Source organism: Enoplosus armatus, chromosome 6, assembly GCF_043641665.1.
Source record: "Enoplosus armatus isolate fEnoArm2 chromosome 6, fEnoArm2.hap1, whole genome shotgun sequence".
Lineage (NCBI taxonomy): Eukaryota > Metazoa > Chordata > Actinopteri > Centrarchiformes > Enoplosidae > Enoplosus > Enoplosus armatus.
Window position 1 is genome coordinate 18,703,670 of NC_092185.1, and position 22,135 is coordinate 18,725,804.

General features: G+C 41.5%; 5 protein-coding genes across 9 annotated transcripts; 3 read left to right on the top strand and 2 right to left on the bottom strand.

Annotated features, from left to right (window-relative positions):
• Positions 1–315: 315 nt before the first annotated feature.
• ccdc77 (coiled-coil domain containing 77) lies at positions 316–5,194 on the top strand. Its single transcript, XM_070907839.1, has 12 exons — positions 316–374; positions 1,353–1,401; positions 1,808–1,994; positions 2,108–2,250; positions 2,362–2,458; positions 2,973–3,063; positions 3,222–3,310; positions 3,462–3,610; positions 3,800–4,061; positions 4,216–4,341; positions 4,555–4,707; positions 4,922–5,194. Exons 2-12 carry the CDS (start codon positions 1,367–1,369, stop codon positions 5,066–5,068), a joined length of 1,479 nt encoding a protein of 492 aa, XP_070763940.1. The 5' UTR covers positions 316–374; positions 1,353–1,366; the 3' UTR covers positions 5,069–5,194.
• A 529-nt stretch (positions 5,195–5,723) lies between these two features.
• hdhd5 (haloacid dehalogenase like hydrolase domain containing 5) lies at positions 5,724–9,607 on the top strand. 3 transcript variants are annotated; one of them, XM_070906648.1, is made up of 8 exons: positions 5,724–5,990; positions 6,460–6,675; positions 6,774–6,886; positions 7,294–7,387; positions 7,472–7,505; positions 7,607–7,781; positions 7,884–8,072; positions 8,174–9,607. In XM_070906648.1, the coding sequence occupies exons 1-8, from the start codon at positions 5,880–5,882 to the stop codon at positions 8,595–8,597; spliced, it is 1,356 nt and encodes a 451-aa protein (XP_070762749.1). In that variant the 5' UTR covers positions 5,724–5,879; the 3' UTR covers positions 8,598–9,607. The 3 variants fall into 3 exon arrangements, with proteins under 3 accessions (XP_070762749.1, XP_070762750.1, XP_070762748.1); XM_070906649.1 differs by having other exon boundaries at positions 6,472–6,675; XM_070906647.1 differs by having other exon boundaries at positions 7,294–7,505.
• rab19 (RAB19, member RAS oncogene family) lies at positions 9,596–18,985 on the bottom strand. Of its 3 annotated transcripts, none has more exons than XM_070907163.1 (4): positions 18,965–18,985; positions 11,213–11,380; positions 10,566–10,749; positions 9,596–10,221 (listed from the first exon to the last, which is right to left on the bottom strand). In XM_070907163.1, exons 1-4 carry the CDS (start codon positions 18,983–18,985, stop codon positions 9,950–9,952), a joined length of 645 nt encoding a protein of 214 aa, XP_070763264.1. In that variant the 3' UTR covers positions 9,596–9,949. The 3 variants fall into 3 exon arrangements, with proteins under 3 accessions (XP_070763264.1, XP_070763261.1, XP_070763263.1); XM_070907160.1 differs by lacking the exon at positions 18,965–18,985 and adding an exon at positions 11,974–12,024 and having other exon boundaries at positions 11,213–11,401; XM_070907162.1 differs by lacking the exon at positions 18,965–18,985 and having other exon boundaries at positions 11,213–11,561.
• ccdc34 (coiled-coil domain containing 34) lies at positions 13,097–15,544 on the bottom strand. The gene is made up of 7 exons (XM_070908063.1): positions 15,501–15,544; positions 14,862–15,140; positions 14,598–14,742; positions 14,305–14,412; positions 14,003–14,161; positions 13,764–13,893; positions 13,097–13,531 (listed from the first exon to the last, which is right to left on the bottom strand). Exons 2-7 carry the CDS (start codon positions 15,125–15,127, stop codon positions 13,329–13,331), a joined length of 1,011 nt encoding a protein of 336 aa, XP_070764164.1. The 5' UTR covers positions 15,128–15,140; positions 15,501–15,544; the 3' UTR covers positions 13,097–13,328.
• slc15a5 (solute carrier family 15 member 5) lies at positions 17,575–21,151 on the top strand. Its single transcript, XM_070906645.1, has 9 exons — positions 17,575–17,926; positions 18,185–18,407; positions 19,038–19,207; positions 19,328–19,548; positions 19,632–19,818; positions 20,001–20,189; positions 20,392–20,523; positions 20,665–20,773; positions 21,010–21,151. The coding sequence occupies exons 1-9, from the start codon at positions 17,575–17,577 to the stop codon at positions 21,149–21,151; spliced, it is 1,725 nt and encodes a 574-aa protein (XP_070762746.1).
• The last annotated feature ends 984 nt before the right edge of the window (positions 21,152–22,135 follow it).

Genomic DNA, 22,135 nt, shown 5'->3' on the forward strand with positions numbered 1-22,135 from the left:
TACACAGTTTAAACATAGAAATCGCTGGACACAAAGAAGAAGCGTTTTACCCACAAAAAGCTTCCAATGACCTCCTCAACATCGTTAATCATGGTTGACGCTTACTGTTATTGCAAAAAAAATACTCACTACTTGCCCTAACTGCCACATTACTGATACTAAAAACTATGTGGTTATGGTCATACTTTTTCACGGCACACCACAACTCACACAGTAGCCTCGCCTACCGCCAGATGGCGAAATAACAACAACTTCTTGCAGTTTCCCACGAAGAAGACGAAGAGGCGTAAACTTCCGGGTTTCAAAAGCTTGATAGCAACGAACACCACCGCTGCCCTGACCGAGGAGCTGAGAGATTTCAAAGACTGTGACTGGTATGTGTAATGTATTAGTATGCTAGCCAGAAACGCCAGGTATGGATTTACAATAGCCACGTTGTTGTACGTTACTGTCATGTGCTGAGTTTATTTTCGCTAAATCTGATCACCATCAGTAACGCTATATCATGAAAGACAGACACACGTTATATTGGCTGTGCAACGGGAATGGTGCTGCTCATTTGGTTTCTCTCATGAAGCACCGTTACACCTTATTCTGCTCAACTGAGTCAAGTTGTCTTTTAGCTTAATATGTGTTCAAAGCGTTAAACATGTGTTTAACGTTACTTCTGAGAAAAGTAGACTGTGCTTTCAAACGTCCCGCTCCCCCTGGCGCCAACCCATGGCAACTGAAATACAAGTTGGACTTAAGTGTGTGTGTGTGTGTGTGTGTGTGTGTGTGTGTGTGTGTGGCGCATTAAATATTTATTTATTTTACTTAATTTACCCTGTTGCCTCTTCTGTACAGAACATATAACCCACAACACCTCTGAATGATTATTGTCAAATCCCACACTGAAAGTTGTTTGAATGTTTATGTTATGTTAAATTAAATTATATTTGTTTAATCGCCGATTTTATAACATATAATAATGATTGAAAACACAGTGTAGAAGGAACTATTATGGCTTCTCCCTGGAAGTTTAACAGTGATATTTGTTACATGCAGCACTACCATCATTGATTTGTTTATATTTTAATAGGATGAAATAAGCTGTTTCAATGAGAAACAAAGAAAAACAATAAAGCCATAACCATGAAGGGTATTAAAAGAGGGAAACAGTCTCCAACAGAGCTTTTGCTGTAATGTTTCTGAAGTCATGTAATAATGATTTCTCACAGGGGCTGATTTGTAAAGCTTTGTCTGTGTGGTCTCTTGCATCCTGCCTAAACTATGTGAATGTTAGACATGCAACAACAAACCATTTTTGTAGTGTTGATGACAGCCACTCATTTTTTCACTTTTATTTTCAGTGTTTTGTACTGGGATGGGATCTCCAAAAAAAGATGCAACACCACATAGGTAAGATCATATAGTCAACACAGAGGAGGACGAGAAAAGAAATGTTGCTGTAGCACTGAGAGTGTCCGTTGTGACAGGGATGTAATGCTTTTAACTGTAATCTCCTTGAAAGATGCTTGGACTTATTCTGTCAGTCTGGTCCCCCACTGTTAAAGTCTTATCCCACATGGATTTAGCCTTATTCCTTAAGTGGGTTTAAATGCCTGGGTAATCATTCATTTTCATTTCTTGCTGTTTCTAACATTTTCTACAGACATGTACTGTACATACATAGGATAAAATATTATATGTTATATTATATGTTATAATTTTAAAGCAAACACATGGTCAGCATAGAGTGTTCATTACCCAAATGTGAAAGTGTCCTCTTCCATATTGACCTATAAAGTATTTTTTTTCCTTACAGAACCAACATTCGTACCCCAGGTCGAGAACCTGACTCCCCACTTCCCCCTATTCATGAGCGGCTGGCGTACCTGCGTCCCTCCAGGGAGCTGCTGGAGTTCTACAGACAGAAGATTGCCCAGTTTGACGGAGAACACGAGGAGCTGCTTCAGATGCTGGAGAAGTACAAAGGCATCACAGAGGACCAGGTGAGACACAGCCAGGATGTAATTACTTTGTTTGTGACATTGCTTTTCAGGTATCCTAGAGTATGTTCGCTCATTTTTAACTGGTCTTCTCTCTGTCCCGGATATCCTCCCAGCATAAGCTCCAGTGGGACGTACGACAGCGTGAGGGAGAGATTGCAGAGTTGCAAAATGCTCTGAGTGACATGCAGGTCTACCTTTTCCAAGAGAGAGAACAGTCTCTGCGGCTTTATGCAGAAAATGACCGACTAAAGATCAGGTGGGTGCACAGTTGATGATGAAACCATAAGAACAACAAGAAGCTTTTTTTCCACACCAGATATTTTCTTTTTCTGTACACAAATCTAACCATCTACTCACTGTTGTACAGAGAGTTGGAGGACAGGAAGAAAATCCAGCACCTTCTTGCCCTGGTGGGGCCTGATGCAGGAGAGATCACATATTTCCACCGGGAACCTCCTCACAAGGTACACATGTTTACTTCATCATAGACCTTTCTCACTGCGGACGTTTTGACTTGAACACAGATACAATTAATCACCTTAATAACACCTAAATGGAACAGCGGCATCGTTAATGTGATTAGTTACAGCTGTATTTCTTATGCTATGATAAGTAAAACATATCTGCATTGAAAGAGTCTGACCAACCATCACATCATCACAATATAACTATTCCAATTTTTCAAACATAATAGTGACTTGTTGAGGAGCGTCATTACTGATTTTTGTTCCACATGTAAGCAAACCAACAGGGGAATGCTCATTGCTTGTTATTTCTAACAGTAACTTGTGCTTTAAGATAGCATATTAATTGGGATTTTATCTTTTCTGGTTTGTTGCTTACTTGACCATGTGACTTATAACTGCTGCTCAAGGTGTGATCCACTTTGAATTCAGTCTGTGCCAGCAAAAAAGGCAAAAAGAAAGTCAATTGGGTTGAATATGTATTTGTAAGCTATATGTGATGACTATATTTCAGGTCACTATAACACAGAGGAACACTGAGTCCAGATTGGAGGACAATCTCAATCTCAGGCCAACAAAGTTAAGACCTGCTGTGATCCGGAAAGGTTTGTATCTGATGTGATGTGTATAATGTTTTCTGTTTAGTGAAAGTCAAACAAAAAGCAAGGTTTCTTGTGAGATTCTGGAAGTGAGCTCTATGCAGATAAGATAATAATTGCTCCAGACAGACTTTGCCATTTTGATGCGATGTCTGTTTAAGCAGAGAGTAGCAGGAGAACAAAGTCAGCAGACGGGGTTAATGGAGAGAGCCTGGAACAATACAGGAACGATAACCAGACGTTGTTACTACAGGTAAGTCTAGGTGTCCATATTCTGAGTGCAGGTAATGGGACTTATGTACTGAAATGTGCAACAAGGGACGGAAACTTTTTCACCCTCTCCTGTTTCCCCGATTTTGGTGATGAGTGTACCAAGCTTTTATGTTTGCGGCTCATGCTTCCAGGTGGAGGCTCTGCAGGCTCAGATGGAGGAACAAACCCGTCTGGCCAAAGAGCAGGTAGAGTCTCTGATGGAGGATCGACGGATTAAAACAGAGGAGGCACAGGCACAACGGCACAGAGATCAGGAGCAAATCACAGCTCTGACTGACAAGTGGGTCTGCATCTTTACTGTACGACCTATGCAGCACCCTTTTTCATGTTGGTCACTTGTGATGGATAGATCTGGATTTGTTTTTCTTCTTTTTGGAGTTCTACTTATCACTCTGAATGATAATAAATACAGTCTTCAGACTGACCTCAATGTATAAACTCTCCCTTCCTCTCACATTTGACACCTCAGGCTCCAGCGAACCCAGAACCTGTTGTATGAGAGCACCAAAGATTTCTTACAGCTAAAGTTTGAGACACGTGCTCATGAGAAGAGCTGGATGGTGGAGAAGGACCGGCTGCTGAGGGAGCTGGACTCCTGTCACAACCGTCTCAGGAAGGCTGGGTCTGCTGGTGCAGAGGTGGGGCGGACGTGGCAGCCGAGCAGCAGCACATCCCTGCTACTCCCCCAGCCTCAGCCAGAGTCACAGCAGACACACAAGGAGGAGCTGAAGGTAATATTAGAAAAACTGTCTGTCTATGTCCTATTTGTTTTATAAATGTATGTAAATATTGATAACCTTTAGACCTTAACCTTTAGAATATTAAAGCTATGTTTTTTGGGGGTGTTTATTGGAGTTTTTTATTTACATGAATCTTTTTCATCAGGCAATGCAGGAGGATCTGAAACAAGCCCACCGTCTGGCAGAGATGTACAGGGAGCAGTGCATTACCCTGGAGACAGAACTGGCCCAAATCCGAGAGGAAGGGGATGTGGGCAGGGAAATATTTAAGGTACCATGACTGGACTGATGCTCGTGCCTGTAAAATCCTTATACACACATTGATTGATTGTTGTTGTATGTATGTATGTATGTATGTATGTATGTATGTATGTATATATATATATATATATATATATATATATATATATATATTTATATATTTTATGGTGATCCCCATGATCCTTACTGATATTTTCGAGTTACGAAATCTTTGCATGTGCAGGAGCGTTCGGACAAAATGGCCAAGCGTCTTCAGCTGATGACTCAGCGTTATGAGGCACTAGAGAAGAGGAGGGCCATGGAGGTGGAGGGCTTCAAGACGGACCTGAAGCACCTCAGACAGAAATTCAAAGATGTAGAAAAACAACTTCTCAAGGTTTGTCTTGATCATGAGAATTCTGAGCTTTTTTTTAATCATGAACACAGATCATACATTAATTATCACCTTATTGATAGATTATATTAATAATAATAACTTCCATATTGCTATTATCATAGCTAACATTCCCCCGGGGATCAATAAAGTATTTCTGATTCTGATTCTGATTCTGAAACTGCTTAACCTGGTGTGTATGTATCCACTGCCTCAGGCTACTCTGAATATTGGGCCCAACCAGGACTTAGCCATTCTGCATGAGGTGCGTCAGACCAACACCAGGACAAAGAAGGTTCAGGGTGAGCTGATGGCGCTGAAGGCTAAGATCTATGGACTGGAAAATGAGCTGAGATTTAGCTGAGGAATGGACTCTGATGTCTCTAGAAGAGAATTTGTGTGACGTTTATTATCCCAGTCATGTATGTTTGTCCTACTGAAACTTAGAGTGAATGTAATTTCTGTTTTGCACTGTGGACTAATAAAGATGTTTTGCTACAATGGTTTTAAATGAATCATCACCCACAATTATTTACAAAATACATTTATGCAAGAAGCAATATGCTTCTTCACAGCAGACAAAGTAGGAAAAGCACAAGTGTTCCTAATACCATTAAAGATGTTATATAAATGTTATATATAAAACAATAAAGGAAAAGAGTAAACAGGTAATATTTCAGAAAAAAACATTTGTGAATTTACAAATAAAATACTTTTTATTTATAATTAATTATACATTACATTCAAAATATACTGTATAATGACAAAACAACAGAAAGTCTAAAATTGTTTTTATAATGTTGAAGATTACAGTAAATGGAAAGTTACAATTGTAAAGGAGATTAGTTTCATTTCTACAGAAAGTGCAACGCTGTGTTTCCGGTGGATAACGTGTGACGTAGTATTGTACCTGGAAGTTTTGACTCGTTCTTGCGGCTCTGCGCATGCTCATCCATTGTCATAAGTGCTACTTCGTGTACTCTGAATGATGGCAGCTACACTAGCAGCGCAGAGTTGAGAAATGACTGTCACTGTTTGAGATACCATGACCCATTTCTTCAGTCGTCAGCTTTGCTAAGTAGGCAGATACCGTTAGCTCAGCTAAAGCTAGCTCAGCTCTGTCTGTCATTGTCTCTTGTTTACCCGCTGGCGTTTACACTCAAGTGCCTGGAGAAATGCAGAGAATAAGGACTTTGAAAACTGTCCGGCAGCTGCTGAAATCAAGCTGTGAGGGAGCAGCAAAACAAGTAAACACCTCGCCTTCGACCTCAAGAAATTATAGCCATGTAAGTGGACGCTTTATTTAAACTAAGATTGAGGTGAATGAAGACGAGGTGAAGAAAATGACATGTGCTTTTCACATTCACTTCTCTTTTAACAACTGGCTGTTGTATTTATATTTCTTCTCCATTCAGTGTTCAAGGAGAAAGAAATGTAACAGCAAGATAGAAACACACTGAACACCATGCTGAAGCTAATCACAGCACACACACTGAAGATTACTACGGTGTGTGGTACACCACACCTGTACAGCCACAGTTATTACTATCTTATTCATCCAGTTAATTCATCAGAGTTATCTCCTCCAATAAAACTGTTCTGTGTGATTTACATACTCTGGGAACAAAGTCTCCCCCAGTTCCCTGTGTCTGAAGTGATGAGATTATGACGAGGGCTCAGCCTGTAGTATCACAGCGAGTTAATGAACAACCCCATGTTTTCATATCCTGCACATGCCACCACTCTCTGGCACAGCTCCCTCTTCAGGGCCCCAACTCATTCGGGCTCCTCTTCGACATCGATGGGGTGCTGGTGCGGGGCAGAACACCAATCCCTGCAGCCAAGCAGTGCTTCAGGAACCTGGTGGACCGCAATGGGAAATACAAGGTGCCTGTGGTGTTCGTCACCAACGCTGGGAACTGCATGAGGCAGACGAAGGCCGAGCATCTGTCACATCTGCTCGATGTGGAGGTAAACTGAACACTCAACACCTTTTTTAAATCATTATAAGAGTCCTCCGCTTGCTTTGTCTTGAGTCTTTTTTTTTTTCTGTACTCCCTTTATCTCAGGTTTCTCCAGAGCAGGTGATGCTGTCCCACAGTCCTTTGCGAATGTTTACCCAGTTCCACAAAATGCGTGTGCTGGTGTCGGGACAGGGTCCTGTGGAGGAGGTCGCTCACAAGTATCCTCTCTTAAATCAGGGACACTGGTTTCTGCACTCCCTCTGGATGTTGACCTTAGAAGTGTGCGTGTTCTGTTTATTCAGTGTATTTCTGTTCATGTTCTACTTTGTTATCAGTGTTTAATCTTTGTACCCTTTGTTCCCTTTGCTGCCTGACTGTCTCAGCGAGGCCCTTGGATCTTATTCTCAATTTCTTCTCTCAACAAGTCTCAGAATAACACAGTGGTCAATGCCTTCTGAACATATAAAGAAATATAGTCATTGTAGATGACCAATGCCAAATTCCCAACACAAAAAAAGATTGCAGGTGGTGCCTGTGATGTTTTTTAGACCTAAGTATTTCATATGTGTTTTGTGGCACATGACTCTTGCTCACCTGCGTTTGACTTTAACCTACCAAACTTCAGCCTGGGCTTTCAGGATGTTGTTACTATAGATATGCTCAGAGAGGCATATCCTCTTCTAGATGTCGTAGATCACAACAGAAGACCCAAAGACGGTGTAAGTAGCATCAGTGTTGAAGCCAGTTTATGTTCAGTTACGGGTGAGTTAGGCATCTTACCAATTGTGTATAATGTCTTACAGATCCCACCCACCAAAGGCTTACGGCCAATAGATGGTACGTTTCCACACACAGTCAACATGGCAGCTGTAAGTGTAATGCAGTTTATTAACATTATTCAGTATATTATTTTATTCTTCACTGTTTTGTTCCAACAGCTGTCATCTTATTTGGTGAGCCGATCAGATGGGAGACCAACCTCCAGCTTATCGTTGATGTGCTCCTAACAAACGGAAACCCAGAAAATGCCTGGAGTTCCATGCAGTACCCTCACATCCCGGTCCTGGCCTGTAACATGGACCTGCTGTGGATGGCCGAGGCGAAGAATCCCAGGTACAGTATATGTGTGTGTCAAAAACTGCACACATTAGGATGTACATCACTATTGAAAGTTTTCACTACAGTGCTATTAAACTAAATGTCCCTGTCTCATAGGTTTGGTCATGGTATGTTCCTGGTGTGCTTAGAGAGCCTATACAAGAAGGTAACAGGCTATGAGCTGAAGTACGAGGCTCTGATAGGTAAACCCAGTGTGGTGACTTATAACTACGCTGAGCTGCTGATTAGACAGCAGGCTGAGAGACTTGGCTGGAGCACACCTGTGAAGAGGCTGTATGCTATAGGGTGAGTAACTTTAGATCCACATTTAAGAATTGTGCTGTTTGTCCTTTTGTCTTTGATGTGAAGTAAAAGATCCTTTTAATGTGTTGTCACTCTTTTTGTAGTGATAATCCCATGGCTGACATATACGGCGCCAACCTCTACAACCGCTACCTCCAGGCTTCTCTGCGCACCAGGGCCCAGATGCAGGCAAAGAGCGGCGGGGGAGGTGTGGATCCCTTGGCAGGAGCTGTCGATGACGCCCCTAAGATGACATCGGCAGAACTAGGTGGAGCGTCAAGTGCGTACGGGGCAGAGCAGGACCTCCCAGAGGGGTGCAGCTCCATGCTGGTGTGCACGGGAGTCTACAGCAGAGACCAGCAGGAGCTGCCCTCGGACCCGACGCACACCGTCACTGAGCACCGCATCTTCCACGGTCACAGGGACTTCCGCTTTGACCCCAGCCTCACGCAGCCGTCCTTTGAGGTGCAGGATGTGAAGGAGGCGGTGGAGCTGGTGTTCCAGCAGGAAGGCTGGCCTCTGGAGTAGGATGAGTGGCTCGGGTCTCTGAAACTCTGGCTTCATCTCACAGCCGTCCAGTAAACAGCTCATAACGGCCCCTAACTGGTAGTAGCAGAAGCTTTATGAGTGTGTTTTATTTCTAATCTACGCCCCTGATTGTCACAGGGGAGATGTAGATGTTACTGTGGATAGTTCTTAGAGATTTAAAGTGCCATAGAATCTGCAGCAAAAAAACAACAGTATGCAGTTTTACAACGAATATAGGAACGTTACACACATTTTAAGTTGGTCATGCATGGTAGTGTGTCACAGACTGCTGCAGTGCTTTTTTTGTATTTTTCTTGAACACACACACATCCCTGTTTCTAATGGTCCTACATACTGCATATATACCGTATATATATATATATATAGTGAGAGTTAAAACCATAGTTCAAACAACCATAGTTGTTACACCTTAAGCAGGATAAAATGGATTTTATTCTTTGCACAACACTCTACCTAACTGGGTCATCTTGCCTTTCCAAAGTATACCCAACCCCCCCCACCCCCCACCCCCAGCATGTCTTGACCAGTTCTGCTGTTTGTTTTTACTGCTATCATATGTTAGCTTGATTTGTTTCTAAGAGAGGGTGAATGCGTAACCACTAATGCTGACGAGATGAAGTTGCCATGTTTCAGTTTAGTACCTCATCAGTTTTGATTTTAGCCTCAGTCAAGAGTATGGTCATTTTATTTTAGCACTATTTTCTGAAAGAGTCAGAATTATACAAAGTAGGTAGTTTCCACAGAAATGAAAAAGGTGCTATTTTTCTGTCAAGCGGCTATGGTTATGAAAATCTTGGTAATGGTTAATATGAATGTCCGTATTAGAAGTCTTTTGCGGGACAATAGGATATTTGTAAATGGGAGGTAACAATGAATGATTTGCTGGTGACTTAAATTGCAGGTTAAAACTATGGAATTCTGCCATACTGTATGAAAGCACAATTAAAAAGGATGAAAGACTCAAAGAGTTGCTTGTCAAGTGAAAACAGTCTGTATTGTGTCGTACAATCTTAGTGCAGAGTCCTCCAGCAGGGGTGTGGTTTGTAATGCTGGAGTCATTATCACATTCAGCAGCAGTTATCCTCAGAAAAATATGACAAAATACGTTCGATAAGCAACCGCCATTTAAAACCTGTGTTACTGATTCTACTAACTATAAATATTAAAAGTCAAAACATATACAAAACTTATATTCACACGCACACAATGCAACATATGTAGTTTCTCCTAAAACTAAGCCTCTTTTCAAACACACTTGTACTTTGAGTATTCAGCCTGCCACCACCATTTTCCAAACAAGTCTTAAACAACACGTCCGTGCTTCAGTCCGCTCAGCACCCACATTTTTTATCTGAGGACACAGTACCGTGGACTGGGTGGGAGCTGTTACTCAACATGAACTGAGGGTCTTGAGAGGCCTCGTCTACGATGGTCATGCCATTGCGTGCCAGCAGCTCCCGGGCCATGAGGATGAAGGCCGCCTCCACGTTCTGGGCCTCCTTGGCTGAGGTTTCCAGAGCAGCCAGCACGCCGTTGTTTTCTGCCAGAGTGCACGCATCCTCGAACAGCACCTGCCTCTGAGCTTGGAGGTCTGACTTATTACCTGCAGTGAAATCAGATAATGTTTAGCTTGAAAAATGACAATTGATTATCAAAATATTAAAAAATGTTGATTGAGGTATAGTTTAATGGAAAGAGGCAGATCCTAAACACTGATCAAGATGTCTTGTATGAAAGGAATATTGTAACAATGTCCATTTTTATATAATTCATAGTGTTAAAAACATCTCATTTAAAGAACGCACATGGAACATGAAGGGTAGTGTTGGGGTAGTGAAGGGGTACTTGAGGTTGGGAACCACTGTGTGTGTTGTGTCCTTTACTTGCTTTATATAGCTACAACTAGAGTCAAGGTATTTGTTTTGATGTTCTTTTCATTCTACTCACCAATGAGGATCAGCAGCACGCTGGCAGCTCCGTACTGCTCCACCTCCCTGATCCAGTGGGAAACAGATTCAAATGTGGTACGGCGTGTGATGTCGTAGGCCACCATGGCCCCGTGGGCGCTGCGGTAGTAGCTCTGAGTTATGGTGCGGAAACGCTCCTGTCCTGCTGTGTCCCACACCTGCATCTGCAATAACACACAACGCACAAACCCAATAAGGTTTAAATGTGGGTTAAGTATCTCCAAAACGTACTGTTTAAGTTACTCAGACATGCTGTGAGCTCTGAAAGTGATCCGACATTTTTGAACATGTGTGTGTACAGAACACCAAACTAATTAGCATAACAAGACATCCATGCAGAATGTGTTAATAACAAATTAACACACCCAGAAAGCTAACACACTGATGATACCATTTGCCACTCCTCTTTCTCTAAAGAAAAAAAAACACTGATTAACTGAAACAAGCAAAGGGATTATTTACTTTAAGGCAAGAGTAAATACACAGACACATTTTTGTTAATATATATATCCCATACCAATAATAAAATGATCCCAAATGTATGCGGCAATGATCATGCATTACAAGCTTAGATCTATGAACATGATAAAAACTGAACTGGCATGAACAAAGAAAAAACGTTCCTACCTTCACCTTCTTGCCATCGATGTCCAGGGTTCGAACAGTAAAGTCGACCCCGATGGTGTTCTGCTGCTTCTCCATGAATATGCCAGACTTGAAGCTCTGGACCACACAGGTCTTCCCCACATTGGAGTCCCCGACCAGGATGATTTTAAAAAGAAAGTCAAAAGAGTCCTCAATCTCCGGCCCTGCAGACTGCATGGTGAAGGAAGGAATATATACACAAAAAACTGAAACACTAGATCCAAGTCCTCTGTGCCTCTATGCAACAGAACTGGTTCCTTCCAAGTTGTGTCAATAATAACAGAGACTGTTAACAGAAACAGCGGTCACATCCTTGTCAGAAAAAGGGGCAAATCAGGTTTATACCAGCTGTAAATGTGTGATCCACAGGTAAAGTTGTCCCAGTCTGATTAAAAGAAACTCAAAATCATAATCTCAGTTAAATCCAGTTTTTACTCCAACATCTTGTTTCTCCTGTCATTTTTAACCTCATTCGCAGAGATACAACTCTAAGATCAACTTAGTTATCCCATAGTAGATACAAATCCCCTCTTTCCACGACAACAAGTAAAAGTCCAAAAGTTGTGTTTCTTCATCCTGTACTTGTTTCCATGTCTACGTTACACTGTCATCCACCTTCTTGAAGTCTTAAACACAAGTGTAGTCTGTACAGCTGCCCTTTAGACTGTCGCTCTCTCTGCCCTCTACACCTCTACCCCCTCCCACCACTTTCATTCTGGGACAATTACAGACACACCTCCTACCTGTCTTGGTAGGTGTGATCTCCAACTGCCAGCCCACCTGCACCACTGCATCTTGGGATATGGATTTTCTGTTCAGGCTCTGTGATAGGACAGAATACACAGAATAAAACTCAATGACCTGAGACATCATTCATTACCAAAAGAACTGGCTCAGGCATAAATATGTAGCTGTGATAGGGTTCAGTTGATTTGGACCTGATGAGCTGTAGTTGTTTTTATAACTAACTGGTTAAGACTTACCATTTCATCAAGCTGGAGGTACACAGAGAGGCAAAGTGCTGGAGGCTGACTTTAAAACAGAACCTTCTGTCTTTATGAAGACAGGTTTTTCTAACAAGGCTCAGTGTGCAAATACCCCTGAGCAAACAGCTTAAACCACTCCTGCTATTTAACTACTTCTGACGTCTTTGTCTTAACAGCTGTCCTTTGGACCCCAGAATGGTTTTTGTATATTCAAAAATTGCCCTACATAAATGCACTTATTAGCCCCCCTCACTGACTACCGTTAACCAACACATTCCACAGCACTCGACAACAGAAGGGGGTTAACCGAAGAACACAGAGACAACAAGACACAACAGACAAATTGAAGACAGGTTAATCGAATATAAAGTGTAATTGAAATCATTTTACCTCAGGCTGCATACATTGATATCACAGTGAGATGTTAACACAGTATGAACATACTGCTCTGACTCTGAATCAGTCTCTCTCTCTCTCTTCTCTCTCCACCCCCTCACTTGTTTCTGTCGTCATCTCAGCCCACAGAAGAACAAGGCACAGCTGGACACAGAACAATGTGTGAGTGTGAGGGGCACTTGACCAAGCTGGGTCTATCTTTGGCTGTGACCACCAGCCACCTTATTTCTGCTGTGTGGTTGTGTGTGGCTGACGCCTTATTAAAAGCAATAAAATAGGGTTTCGTTGACCACTTAGTGACGGCACAAATAAGACAAGGACAAGCGGGAAAAAGAAATGTGATTATGCCTTTTTTATCCAAATGGAAAATTGATTAAATTTACAGGATAATACAAAATAGACTTCAGTCTTTTAAATATCTAGCCATAACAACATTTATGCTAGACGTTATTATGGTATGAAAGCAAATTGTAAACATCTTTGTAAAATCATATTAAATTCTAAATCACTCCAGTGTACAAAAAAACACAACAAACCAAACTACAGATATGGTTGCATGTCTGAAATGCCACAGCCATATTAGTGAACAGAAATACTTCTGTGATTCAGCAGAGTCTCAGTTCAGGAGCTGTGGTGGTGTGGATGAGTCGTGATGAAATCATATTTGAGCCGTAACTAAGCTACCGTCTCGCAGTCACAGATGTCGGCCTGCTGTGTCATCTCTTCTGCAGTAACTGCGCTGCACTCGCAGAGTTTCTCAGTCTAAAAGCGGTGCCGGGGCTTTGTTGGCATTTTCGTTGTTTCTGAGGTTTCTTGCCAGACGTCTTATTGTGTGATGTTTCTGGAGGAGGGACGTGAATCGGTTTCCATGGGATCGGATTGTAGAAGCTGGGTGATGGGTAGGATGTGTCGTAGGGACCTGGGAGAAATCAAACCAATACAATACTGACACATAACAAATATCAGCAAGGCACATTAAACTAAGTTACAGTCTAATTTAATGGAGTCTGAAACCAACATAAAACAAGTTATATTGCTACAGTTCCTAGTTGACAAATTGCATGAAAAAAATGCATCAATTATATGGTGTCAGTCAATCCAAAAACGATAAAGCACAGTTAATAATTCCCAGATTTCTGAAATGACCTTACTTGCTGGGTAGCAAGGTGATTTGGGACTTGCTCTGCTTTTTTCATTGGATTTTGCCAGCCATTCCTTAAAGTTCTCCTCTGCCCTCTTGCGGCGCTCTTTCTCCTGCTCCTCCTTCAGGGCAGCTTCCTCCTGTCAGAAACAGAACAAAATATCAATCAGTTCCTCCATTTCATAACATAACATTTATCTTAAAAATATTTTCATTAAAGGCAGAATAACTTTTAAAGATCCACATTACTTTCTCCTTCTTTTCTATTTCTATCTTTTCTTGGTTCTTCTTCTGCAGCCAGTCTTTGTACTTTTGCTGAGCTTTGTGTTCAATCTCTCTCTGTTTTTTCTGCTGCCTCTGTATCTCCTCCTCCTCTTTGTGCTGTTTTAGAAGATGCTCGTGCTTCTCCTTGGATTGCAAGAACGAAAACAAATAACAGACATGTCAGCAGTGGAAAGTGTGACTTTACTGTGTAATTAAACAAAATTCTGAAAAATTACACTCAACCAGGTGCTTTGTGTGGTTTAAAGTTTAATGTTGCCATTTTCTACCTGTTCTCTTTTCATCTTGAGCCATTCTTGAATTTTCTCTTCCATGACAATATTTTTCTGTTCCCGCTCTCTTTCTTGCTGTTCTTTTTTTTCCTTCAGTAACCGCTCCTAATTCAAAAGATATAAAATATAAAACTCAGAGATTCAGGCAGGATGCAATAAGAAAGTATGTTTCGGAGTACAAAATAAGGAGAAAAACTATGACCAGCCTTACAGAAACACACAAAAAGCAAAGGAAAGTAAGCACTACCGCACTTATACAGTGATATAAATAGTAATTAACCGTGGCTTACCTCCTCTGCTTTCATTTCCAATTTGAGACGGTCTTCTTTGGCTTTGTTCACCAGCCACATTTCCCATGCACTGAGAGTAGGTGAGGATACCGGCTCCACAGCTGCATTCAGCATCTGTTCTGAAGTTGTTCTTGGTAGCTCACATCTATAACAAAAACAAAGCTACAATTATACATATTCTATACTTACATTTTGTCTGTCTGAATCATGCACTTGTGTCTGATGTCTCTGACTGTATCTTAAGCTTGAAAGATTCTGCAGTACCTGACTGGTGAAACGCTGAGTCTGGAGTCGTCGCTCTGCTTGGGTGAAGTATGTTGACCTGGGCTGGGCTCCAGGTCTTCATCGCTGTCAAAACTGTCATGATAGATGGGAGAAAGCAGGGAAAATGTGTCTTCGTCGTCGGTTAGGACGCCGTCGTCCAAGCCCTTGGATGTGTGGAAGTCTTTCCCCTGGCTAGTTTTGACAGGTGTCGAGCTGAAGCCCTTGGACGCAGAGGCAGGACAGTTCGGCATCCTCCCTCCGGACATTACTAGCCGCCGGCTGCATCAAAAAACACAACGTCAACACATGAGAATGTTTTCCACGAGTTAAGTGTGAGTTTTGTCTGTTAACTAATGTCAAATAAACATATGCACCTTTTCAGTGAGGCACAGTGTATAAACACAACTAGCTGATGTTAAATGCTCATGTCAACAGCTTATTTTCACGGTTAGCAAAGTGGGGCTAACGTTAGCACTCAAAGGTAACTATGCTAACTAAACAGCTGGCGTTCATTAGCTAACTTAGCTATTATCTGGCTATAACGTTCTCCGAACGTTTAAAGTATTAGCTAACTACACAGTGTATGTGTGCAGTATTTATAGCTAACCCTGAGAGAACTGTGAACATTTAGCAACGTACCTTTGTGCGTATATTTGAAGAAAAGTCTCGCTGTAGTGCTCGTCTCCTTTGCCAACGCTGCTACTGATTTGCAAACAACTTTTTTTCCCATGATACACCACGCCCCCACGCTCAACTGGACGCTATTTCTGCAACCATGGTGATGCTTGACGCTCTCCCCACACGTGTGAGTGTTTGAACATGTCTGTCATTTTTGTACGTATTATATTACTGTATGTATGACATGTATGACATGGCTAATATAAATCTTACTTACTAGCCATACTTATTATTTAACCTACAGCATTTTGACATATATTGTATATATTATTAAACCTAATGGCCTTGCCTTCTTTTTATTATTATTATGTATTATATTTCTTATGTTATTTTACATTCTACATGTTGTTAGTTTATATTGTATATGTGATTATATGGTTATTTTTTTATATCTCAGAATGACTTGGCACCTGATTGAAGATGCAACTGAAGTTTTGTTGTTGGAGACACTTACAATAAAGCTCTCTTGAACCTCCAATTGGGAATGGTTTCATTGTCTTTCTTCTCACATATACACATTTTTCCACATCTGAAAAGAATATTTAGGCCTACAGAAAACAACCTTGACACAATTCACAAGGAAGACCACTAATCCGTCTCTTCATACTAGCTTGTAAAATGCAAAATATGCTGCAGCTCAGGTCTCTTCATGAAAGAAAAGGAATAAGGATGTTAAAGATGATCCAGCTTTACTTATTTAGAGGTTACATCTACTTATGTGATTCTTGAAAAAGATGTATTTGATCTTATTTTGGTGATAGATACTTTGGTCACACCAAACATTTCTGAGTGAAAATGGGAAATGAATGAAACATTTTAGATAATATTATCGGTTTAGGGAGCAGGTACTGTTTATTCCAGCGTTATTCTGTTCAGTGCTTGCCTGGGCTATGCTTTGTGGTTGTGCTCCAGACAATCAGTTTACTCCCTACTGTAACAACAGGCAGTTGTTGTGTATCTAGCAGCTCTGATACAGTTGAAGTTAACCTGCCCATGCACTCTGTCCCACTCCCACTTAACATTATTAGTCTAATTGCCTGCAAGCGTTCCAAAATGAGCTCGTACACTGAAGGGCTGCTTTCACAAAGACATGTGGCATTTTGTGAGTGTTTGTTTCCTTGCAGCACTAAATGTGTCTTTTTTATACTAAAGCCCACTGCTTAGGCAACATTGTGTGTACTTGAGTTGTCCATTATCATTTAATCTATGCTGTATCCATTGCAAAAAGGATTTTTAAAAAGTAAAGTTTTAAATCAAGTGCCAACAGCACACAGCTAGATTACGATAGTGGTGGTAGATCAGTGGTGGAAGAAGTACTCTAATACAAGTAAATACTCAGTTACAAGTAAAAACCCTGCATTAAAAATTTTAGTAAAGTAAATGCATTAGCATCAAATATCAGTCCCAAAAATAAAAGTACTCATTATGCAGAATGGTCCATTTCAGAATAATGTACGCAATGTTAATGATTTATAATTTTTGATGTATTAATGTGTACATTACTTTAATGTTGCATCTGGTAAAGGTGGGGCAAATTTTAAGTACTATATTTACTGCCGGGTAGCTTAATGTATAAAAATACATTATAATTTATTTGTTGGTTATATTTTGTATTAATAATCTGACTCGTAACTAGTAACTAAAGCAGTCAAATGACCATACGTCTGTATCTTGTTGGTAATTATAGAAATATTTCTGGGATGCTCTCTACATCGCTCCTGTCCATCACTCCTCTTGGATACAATTTTGCATGATGTGTCATATCCCTGTGAGACGTCTGCAGTTCTGAGTAAGATCATGACACAGGAGTATATTCAGCCACCAGCACGTGCAGAATGCAGGTAGGTGTGTCAGATCCTACGTGTCTCCGGTCCAGCTCCAGAGTCACACCAAAGTGAGGGATTCCAGCTCTGGCCCCTGCTGGTCCTATTCTTGAGAGGCAGGAGATCTCATTCAGAGCTCCGCTTGGTCCATTACTGACTGCGTCCAGCCAACCAACCAAGCAGCTCAGCAGCCAGCTCGCTGGCCAGGTGGTATGGTGGCAGGAGACCTTCCGAGACTGCCGGAGGGCAGTAGCCAACTGCGTCGACTCTCCAAGACCCCTCGTCCAGACCAGGGACCACCAAGGAAGTCCCGCAAGAAGCTCCAAGTCATCATCTGTGTACTGCTTGTGGAGCTGTGTGAAAGATTCACTTTCTTTGGGATTGTATGCAACATGATTCTCTTCTGCACTGTGAAGCTGGGTTATGGTAACTACCTGGCTGCGACAGTCAACCTGTGCTTTATAGGAGCCAGCACCCTGACCCCTGTTCTGGTGGGGTGGTTTGCAGAAACCTGCTTGGGAAGGTCCAAGGTGCTCTACTTGTGTGCTTTCCTTCATTTCTTTGGTAAGACAGAATGGGTTAAAGGTTGATACATAATGTCTCATGTGATGAAATTTGATTTTTCTTTTTTTTAAATGATTCAGTATCTTGGACAGTATATTATATCATTATAAATCTTAGTAAATCTTTAACTTTTCTGTGAAAGAGCGTTAGTAATTCTAGGTGCTTAGTCATGGCTTTGTTTCTGTGAAGTCACACTCTTGTTTGAAATCTAGCTACAACTACATGCCATGACCTTCACCTGTCATCCTCACTGTCTAGGCACAGCCATGCTGCCCGTGGTGGCATTTCCATTCGAAGATTTCTACATTGACACTCATCACATGACGCACCAGCTGAAACCTCGGGAGCAGCAGATCTTGTTCTACACCGGCCTCTTGGCTGCTGCTCTGGGCATTGGCGGCATCCGGGCCATCCTCTGTCCCATGGGAGCCTATAGCCTGCAGGTCTACAATCAGCACCAGCTCCTGTCCTTCTTCAACTGGTGGGTGGTGTTGTCATTTGAATACAGTCATTCATTCCTGGTTAGTTAATAATCAGGCTCCAAACTGTCCATTGATAATGATCAGTTTCATCATCATTTAAGAAGTCTTCCTAATGAAGTTCTTTACAGGTCAGTCATTCTGCATGGAGATGTTTTTAGTTTTTAGTTGATTTTGAGAACAAAGAAGAACTCTAAAGCCCCACAAGTGGGGCTTGGGTGGTGGGTGAGTTAAGGTCATGGGTCATTAAACACAAAACAAAATCCCCTTAAATGTATACAAATATACTCTGCAAATGTCCTCAAAATCTGCCTATTATATTATGAGGTATCTAGAGTTGACATTGGCATTAAGATGGCGCTGAAGTCAATGGGATTCATCTTCTAGAGAACATGAATGTCTGCAAATAATTCATGGCAATTTATCAAATAGTTGTTGAGACATCTGGACCTAAGTGGTGGACCCACCGTCAGACTAAATTTCCATCCCTAGAGCCACAGCATTAATGTGGCTAAAAATAGTGTGTGATTTTCCATCTACTCATTAGCTATTCGGTGACATCTGCAGTCAGTATGTTCATGAAATGAAGGACTTGAGGACTGAGTGTGCTATTTCTTTTTATTTATGGTTAGGTTCTACTGGTTGGTCAATCTGAATTCCATGGTGGTGTTTCTGGGTATTGCTTACATCCAGCAGTCTGTGGCCAAGAATCTGGGCTTCCTGATCCCCTTCACGTCTGTGCTGCTGGCTCTGATCGCCATACACATGATGCGGAACAAACTCACCTATAAACCCAAGAAAGGTAACATACATAAAAAAGGAACGGGTATTCAGACACACTTGTACATATATTGTATAGACACCACATAAACAAAACCTTGTAATGAAGACTTCATTCTAGTCCTTCTCGTGTCTGCCGTAGGTGGATCTTTATTGACCACACTGGGAGTTTTCTTGAACTCTCTCAAGATGTGCTGCCTCCACTATCGCCACCTGAGTGGAGATGTAGCATCTTGGCTGGACCGGGCCAAGGAGAACAACGGAGGCCGTTACAGCGAAACACACGTAGAGAATGTCAAAGTCCTGGCGAAGCTCTTCCCTCTTTATGGGCTTCAGCTGCTGTACAGAGCCTGCATCACACAGGCAGGTCACCGGGAAAACAATGGGTCTTTATTATAAAACATGAAAAAGGATCAACTCCATGTTAAGAATATGTTTTCCTACAGATTCCCTCAGGTTACTACATACAGACGATGAACTCAAACCTTCACCTGAACAACCTCTTGTTGCCCATTGGAGCCATGAACGTGGTCAGCATCCTGCCTCTGCTGCTCTTAGCTCCACTGATCGAGTGTGTGACAACTTGCTACCTGTCCATGGAAAAAACTCCTCTGGCACCTGCGAAAGTCATCAGTGAGTATTTCCATGGGCACACATGCTCGACCCCACTAATGCACACATCATGTTAATGTCTTCACATAAACATCCCCATGTCTCTCTCACTTTTCTGCCTCTCTCATCTTCCCTCTTTCATCCCGAAATTATTCTGCAGCCCGCTCTCTCATCACCCCTCCCTGTCCATCCTCCTCTTCCAGCTCTGGGCCATGCGTGTGCCACTCTGTCGGTCCTGGTGGCAGGTTTGTCTGAGCTGCAGAGGAAGGCTTACCCTCTGGTGGAGCAGACTCTGTCTGGAAAGGTTCTGCAAGTGCCGTCCATGCCATGTTTCCACCTGGCTCCTCAGTACATCCTACTTGGTCTCGCAGAGGCCCTGGTCACCCCTGCATGTGAGTCATTCAACGCTGGTCTTACATAGTACATCTTGTCCAAAAACATAACCCAATAATCTATCCAATTAGCACAAACCAACTGACACATATCAAAGGCATCCAAGGGAGTTGTTGACTTTCCCCGGTCAGAGATGCTGACGTATATGTCTCAAATACGAAAGATGCTCAACCATTTCTGCTGTCACTTCCTCTCTGGCAGGTTCCCTCATATCTTTCCAGCTGACCCCGAGCCACCTCAGAGGGATCTCCCTGCACTTCCTCACTCTGTCCTATGGAGGGAGCTGCTTTCTAGGAGCCTTCATCATTCAGCTGCTGTACTTTCTCTCTGGAGGTAAAATGAATCCAATTTTGTAGTGCGTGTTTTCTTCTGACAGCAGATGATAGTGACACTGGAATTTGATTGAAAATCATCATTATTTTTGGCACAAGATGTTGCTGATGTTTATATGACCACAGTGATACTCGTTTGCAGGTAACTTCTACCCAAACATACTGCATGACGGGAATCTGGAGAGATTCTTCTTCCTTCTGGCCACACTGATGGCTGTAAATACCCTTGTGTTTTGGAGTGTATCTTACAGGTACTGTATTATCTCTAACTACTTTGACTATAATGTGAGATGAAAAGCGCAGCAAATGTCAGCAGGCATGTGTGTTGACAAAAAACACATAGTTGGATATAAGAAACTATGGTTAAATGCATACTGTCTGTCTACTGTCATACTGTATTTTTTGACAAGCATATCCTCTCTCTTGCTTTACAAATTAGGATATCATGGTTCTAAGTGTGTTTTCTTGTTATTGTGATGTTGTCCAGGTACATAGACCTGAGTGTGCAGGGTAAAGCACTGACCATCAGCCCTCTGGCTGAGAAGCTGCTGCATTACAAGGCCTGTCTGCGCTTCTACGACACTGTGGATTGCTCCTACACAAATGCCTCCATTGAATCTATTTTATGACTGTCTTCATTATGATCTCTACTGTTAGCGGCGCTGGCGTTGCATGTTACTATGTCAAGATCCATAACTTGGGAAATCGTGGGCTGAACTGTATAAATGAAATATATGGAATGTACATACGTTTGTTGTTTTTATAATCATGTAATTGTACATATAAACAAACATGTCCTTTACTGTATCTCACCAAACTATTATATTACCTTTGTGAGCATGGGCTGTATATGAGTGAATTATTCCATTTGCAAATCAAATTTAGAACATAAAGCAAAGCATTGTCCTTTATTTGAGTCTATTGAGCTAAAGTCAGTCAGTTTAATTGATTTTTTTGCTTAAACTTTAAAAATAAAGATCAGAAACACATCTTTAAAAATAAAGATTAAGCACATCAGTAGTTACAATCATTGAGATCTAAAACACAATAAAGACTAAAAGGCTTATTCCCACTGTTGTCCTCCAACATACAACAAACGACACAACAAAAACACGACACCATAACACCAGTTGAAACAAAAGCTCTCTGCATAAAATAAATCAGGCTTTAAGTTACTGAGAAGCCATCTTTTCAAGGCCACTTTGAAGGTGTGCTCTGATGTGATCAATTTTAGACTTGAAGGAAGATCATTCCACTGTACAACATAAAGAACAGAATAAAAAATTGTGTTAATAACCACCAAAGTCCTTAAATCCTTAAAACATTTTTGAACTATCTTGTGTAAAATAATGTGACTGTGAATGTCTTTTATCAGTGAAAAATAATCCCATAAATACACTGGCAGGGTTTCTTTTTAATCAATTGCTGATTATAAGTAAGAAATGTCTTCTTTTGAACCCTCTTCTCAACAGTTTTAAGCTTTCTGAAATGGTCAGACTCAACATGTGTAAATGGATGAAGTTTTAAGGTTACCCTTATGCATTTGTTATTGTACCTTCTGGAGTTTAGCATTGCCATTGAACAGGCCTTAAATGTAGTACTGAATAATCCAG

Bases quoted from the DNA above. Each gene is read 5' to 3' on its own strand.
- ccdc77 (XM_070907839.1), top strand. From the start codon at position 1,367: ATGGGATCTCCAAAAAAAGATGCAACACCACATAG. The intron at 1,995-2,107 runs GTGAGACACAGC...ATATCCTCCCAG, and splicing joins AAGGCATCACAGAGGACCAG to CATAAGCTCCAGTGGGACGT. The intron at 4,062-4,215 runs GTAATATTAGAA...CTTTTTCATCAG, and splicing joins CACACAAGGAGGAGCTGAAG to GCAATGCAGGAGGATCTGAA.
- hdhd5 (XM_070906647.1), top strand. From the start codon at position 5,880: ATGCAGAGAATAAGGACTTTGAAAACTGTCCGGCAGCTGCTGAAATCA. The intron at 6,887-7,293 runs GTATCCTCTCTT...ACCAAACTTCAG, and splicing joins GTGGAGGAGGTCGCTCACAA to CCTGGGCTTTCAGGATGTTG. The intron at 8,073-8,173 runs GTGAGTAACTTT...CTCTTTTTGTAG, and splicing joins AAGAGGCTGTATGCTATAGG to TGATAATCCCATGGCTGACA.
- rab19 (XM_070907160.1), bottom strand. From the start codon at position 12,024: ATGCAGTGGTGCAGGTGGGCTGGCAGTTGGAGATCACACCTACCAAGA. The intron at 11,402-11,973 runs GTAGGAGGTGTG...TTCACCATGCAG, and splicing joins GATCACACCTACCAAGACAG to TCTGCAGGGCCGGAGATTGA. The intron at 10,750-11,212 runs GTAGGAACGTTT...GTGTTATTGCAG, and splicing joins TCGATGGCAAGAAGGTGAAG to ATGCAGGTGTGGGACACAGC.
- ccdc34 (XM_070908063.1), bottom strand. From the start codon at position 15,127: ATGTCCGGAGGGAGGATGCCGAACTGTCCTGCCTCTGCGTCCAAGGGC. The intron at 14,162-14,304 runs GTAGAAAATGGC...TTGCAATCCAAG, and splicing joins TCAAGATGAAAAGAGAACAG to GAGAAGCACGAGCATCTTCT. The intron at 13,894-14,002 runs GTAATGTGGATC...TGTTTCTGACAG, and splicing joins AAATAGAAAAGAAGGAGAAA to GAGGAAGCTGCCCTGAAGGA.
- slc15a5 (XM_070906645.1), top strand. From the start codon at position 17,575: ATGGTGGCAGGAGACCTTCCGAGACTGCCGGAGGGCAGTAGCCAACTG. The intron at 19,819-20,000 runs GTGAGTATTTCC...CTCCTCTTCCAG, and splicing joins GGCACCTGCGAAAGTCATCA to CTCTGGGCCATGCGTGTGCC. The intron at 20,190-20,391 runs GTGAGTCATTCA...CCTCTCTGGCAG, and splicing joins GGCCCTGGTCACCCCTGCAT to GTTCCCTCATATCTTTCCAG.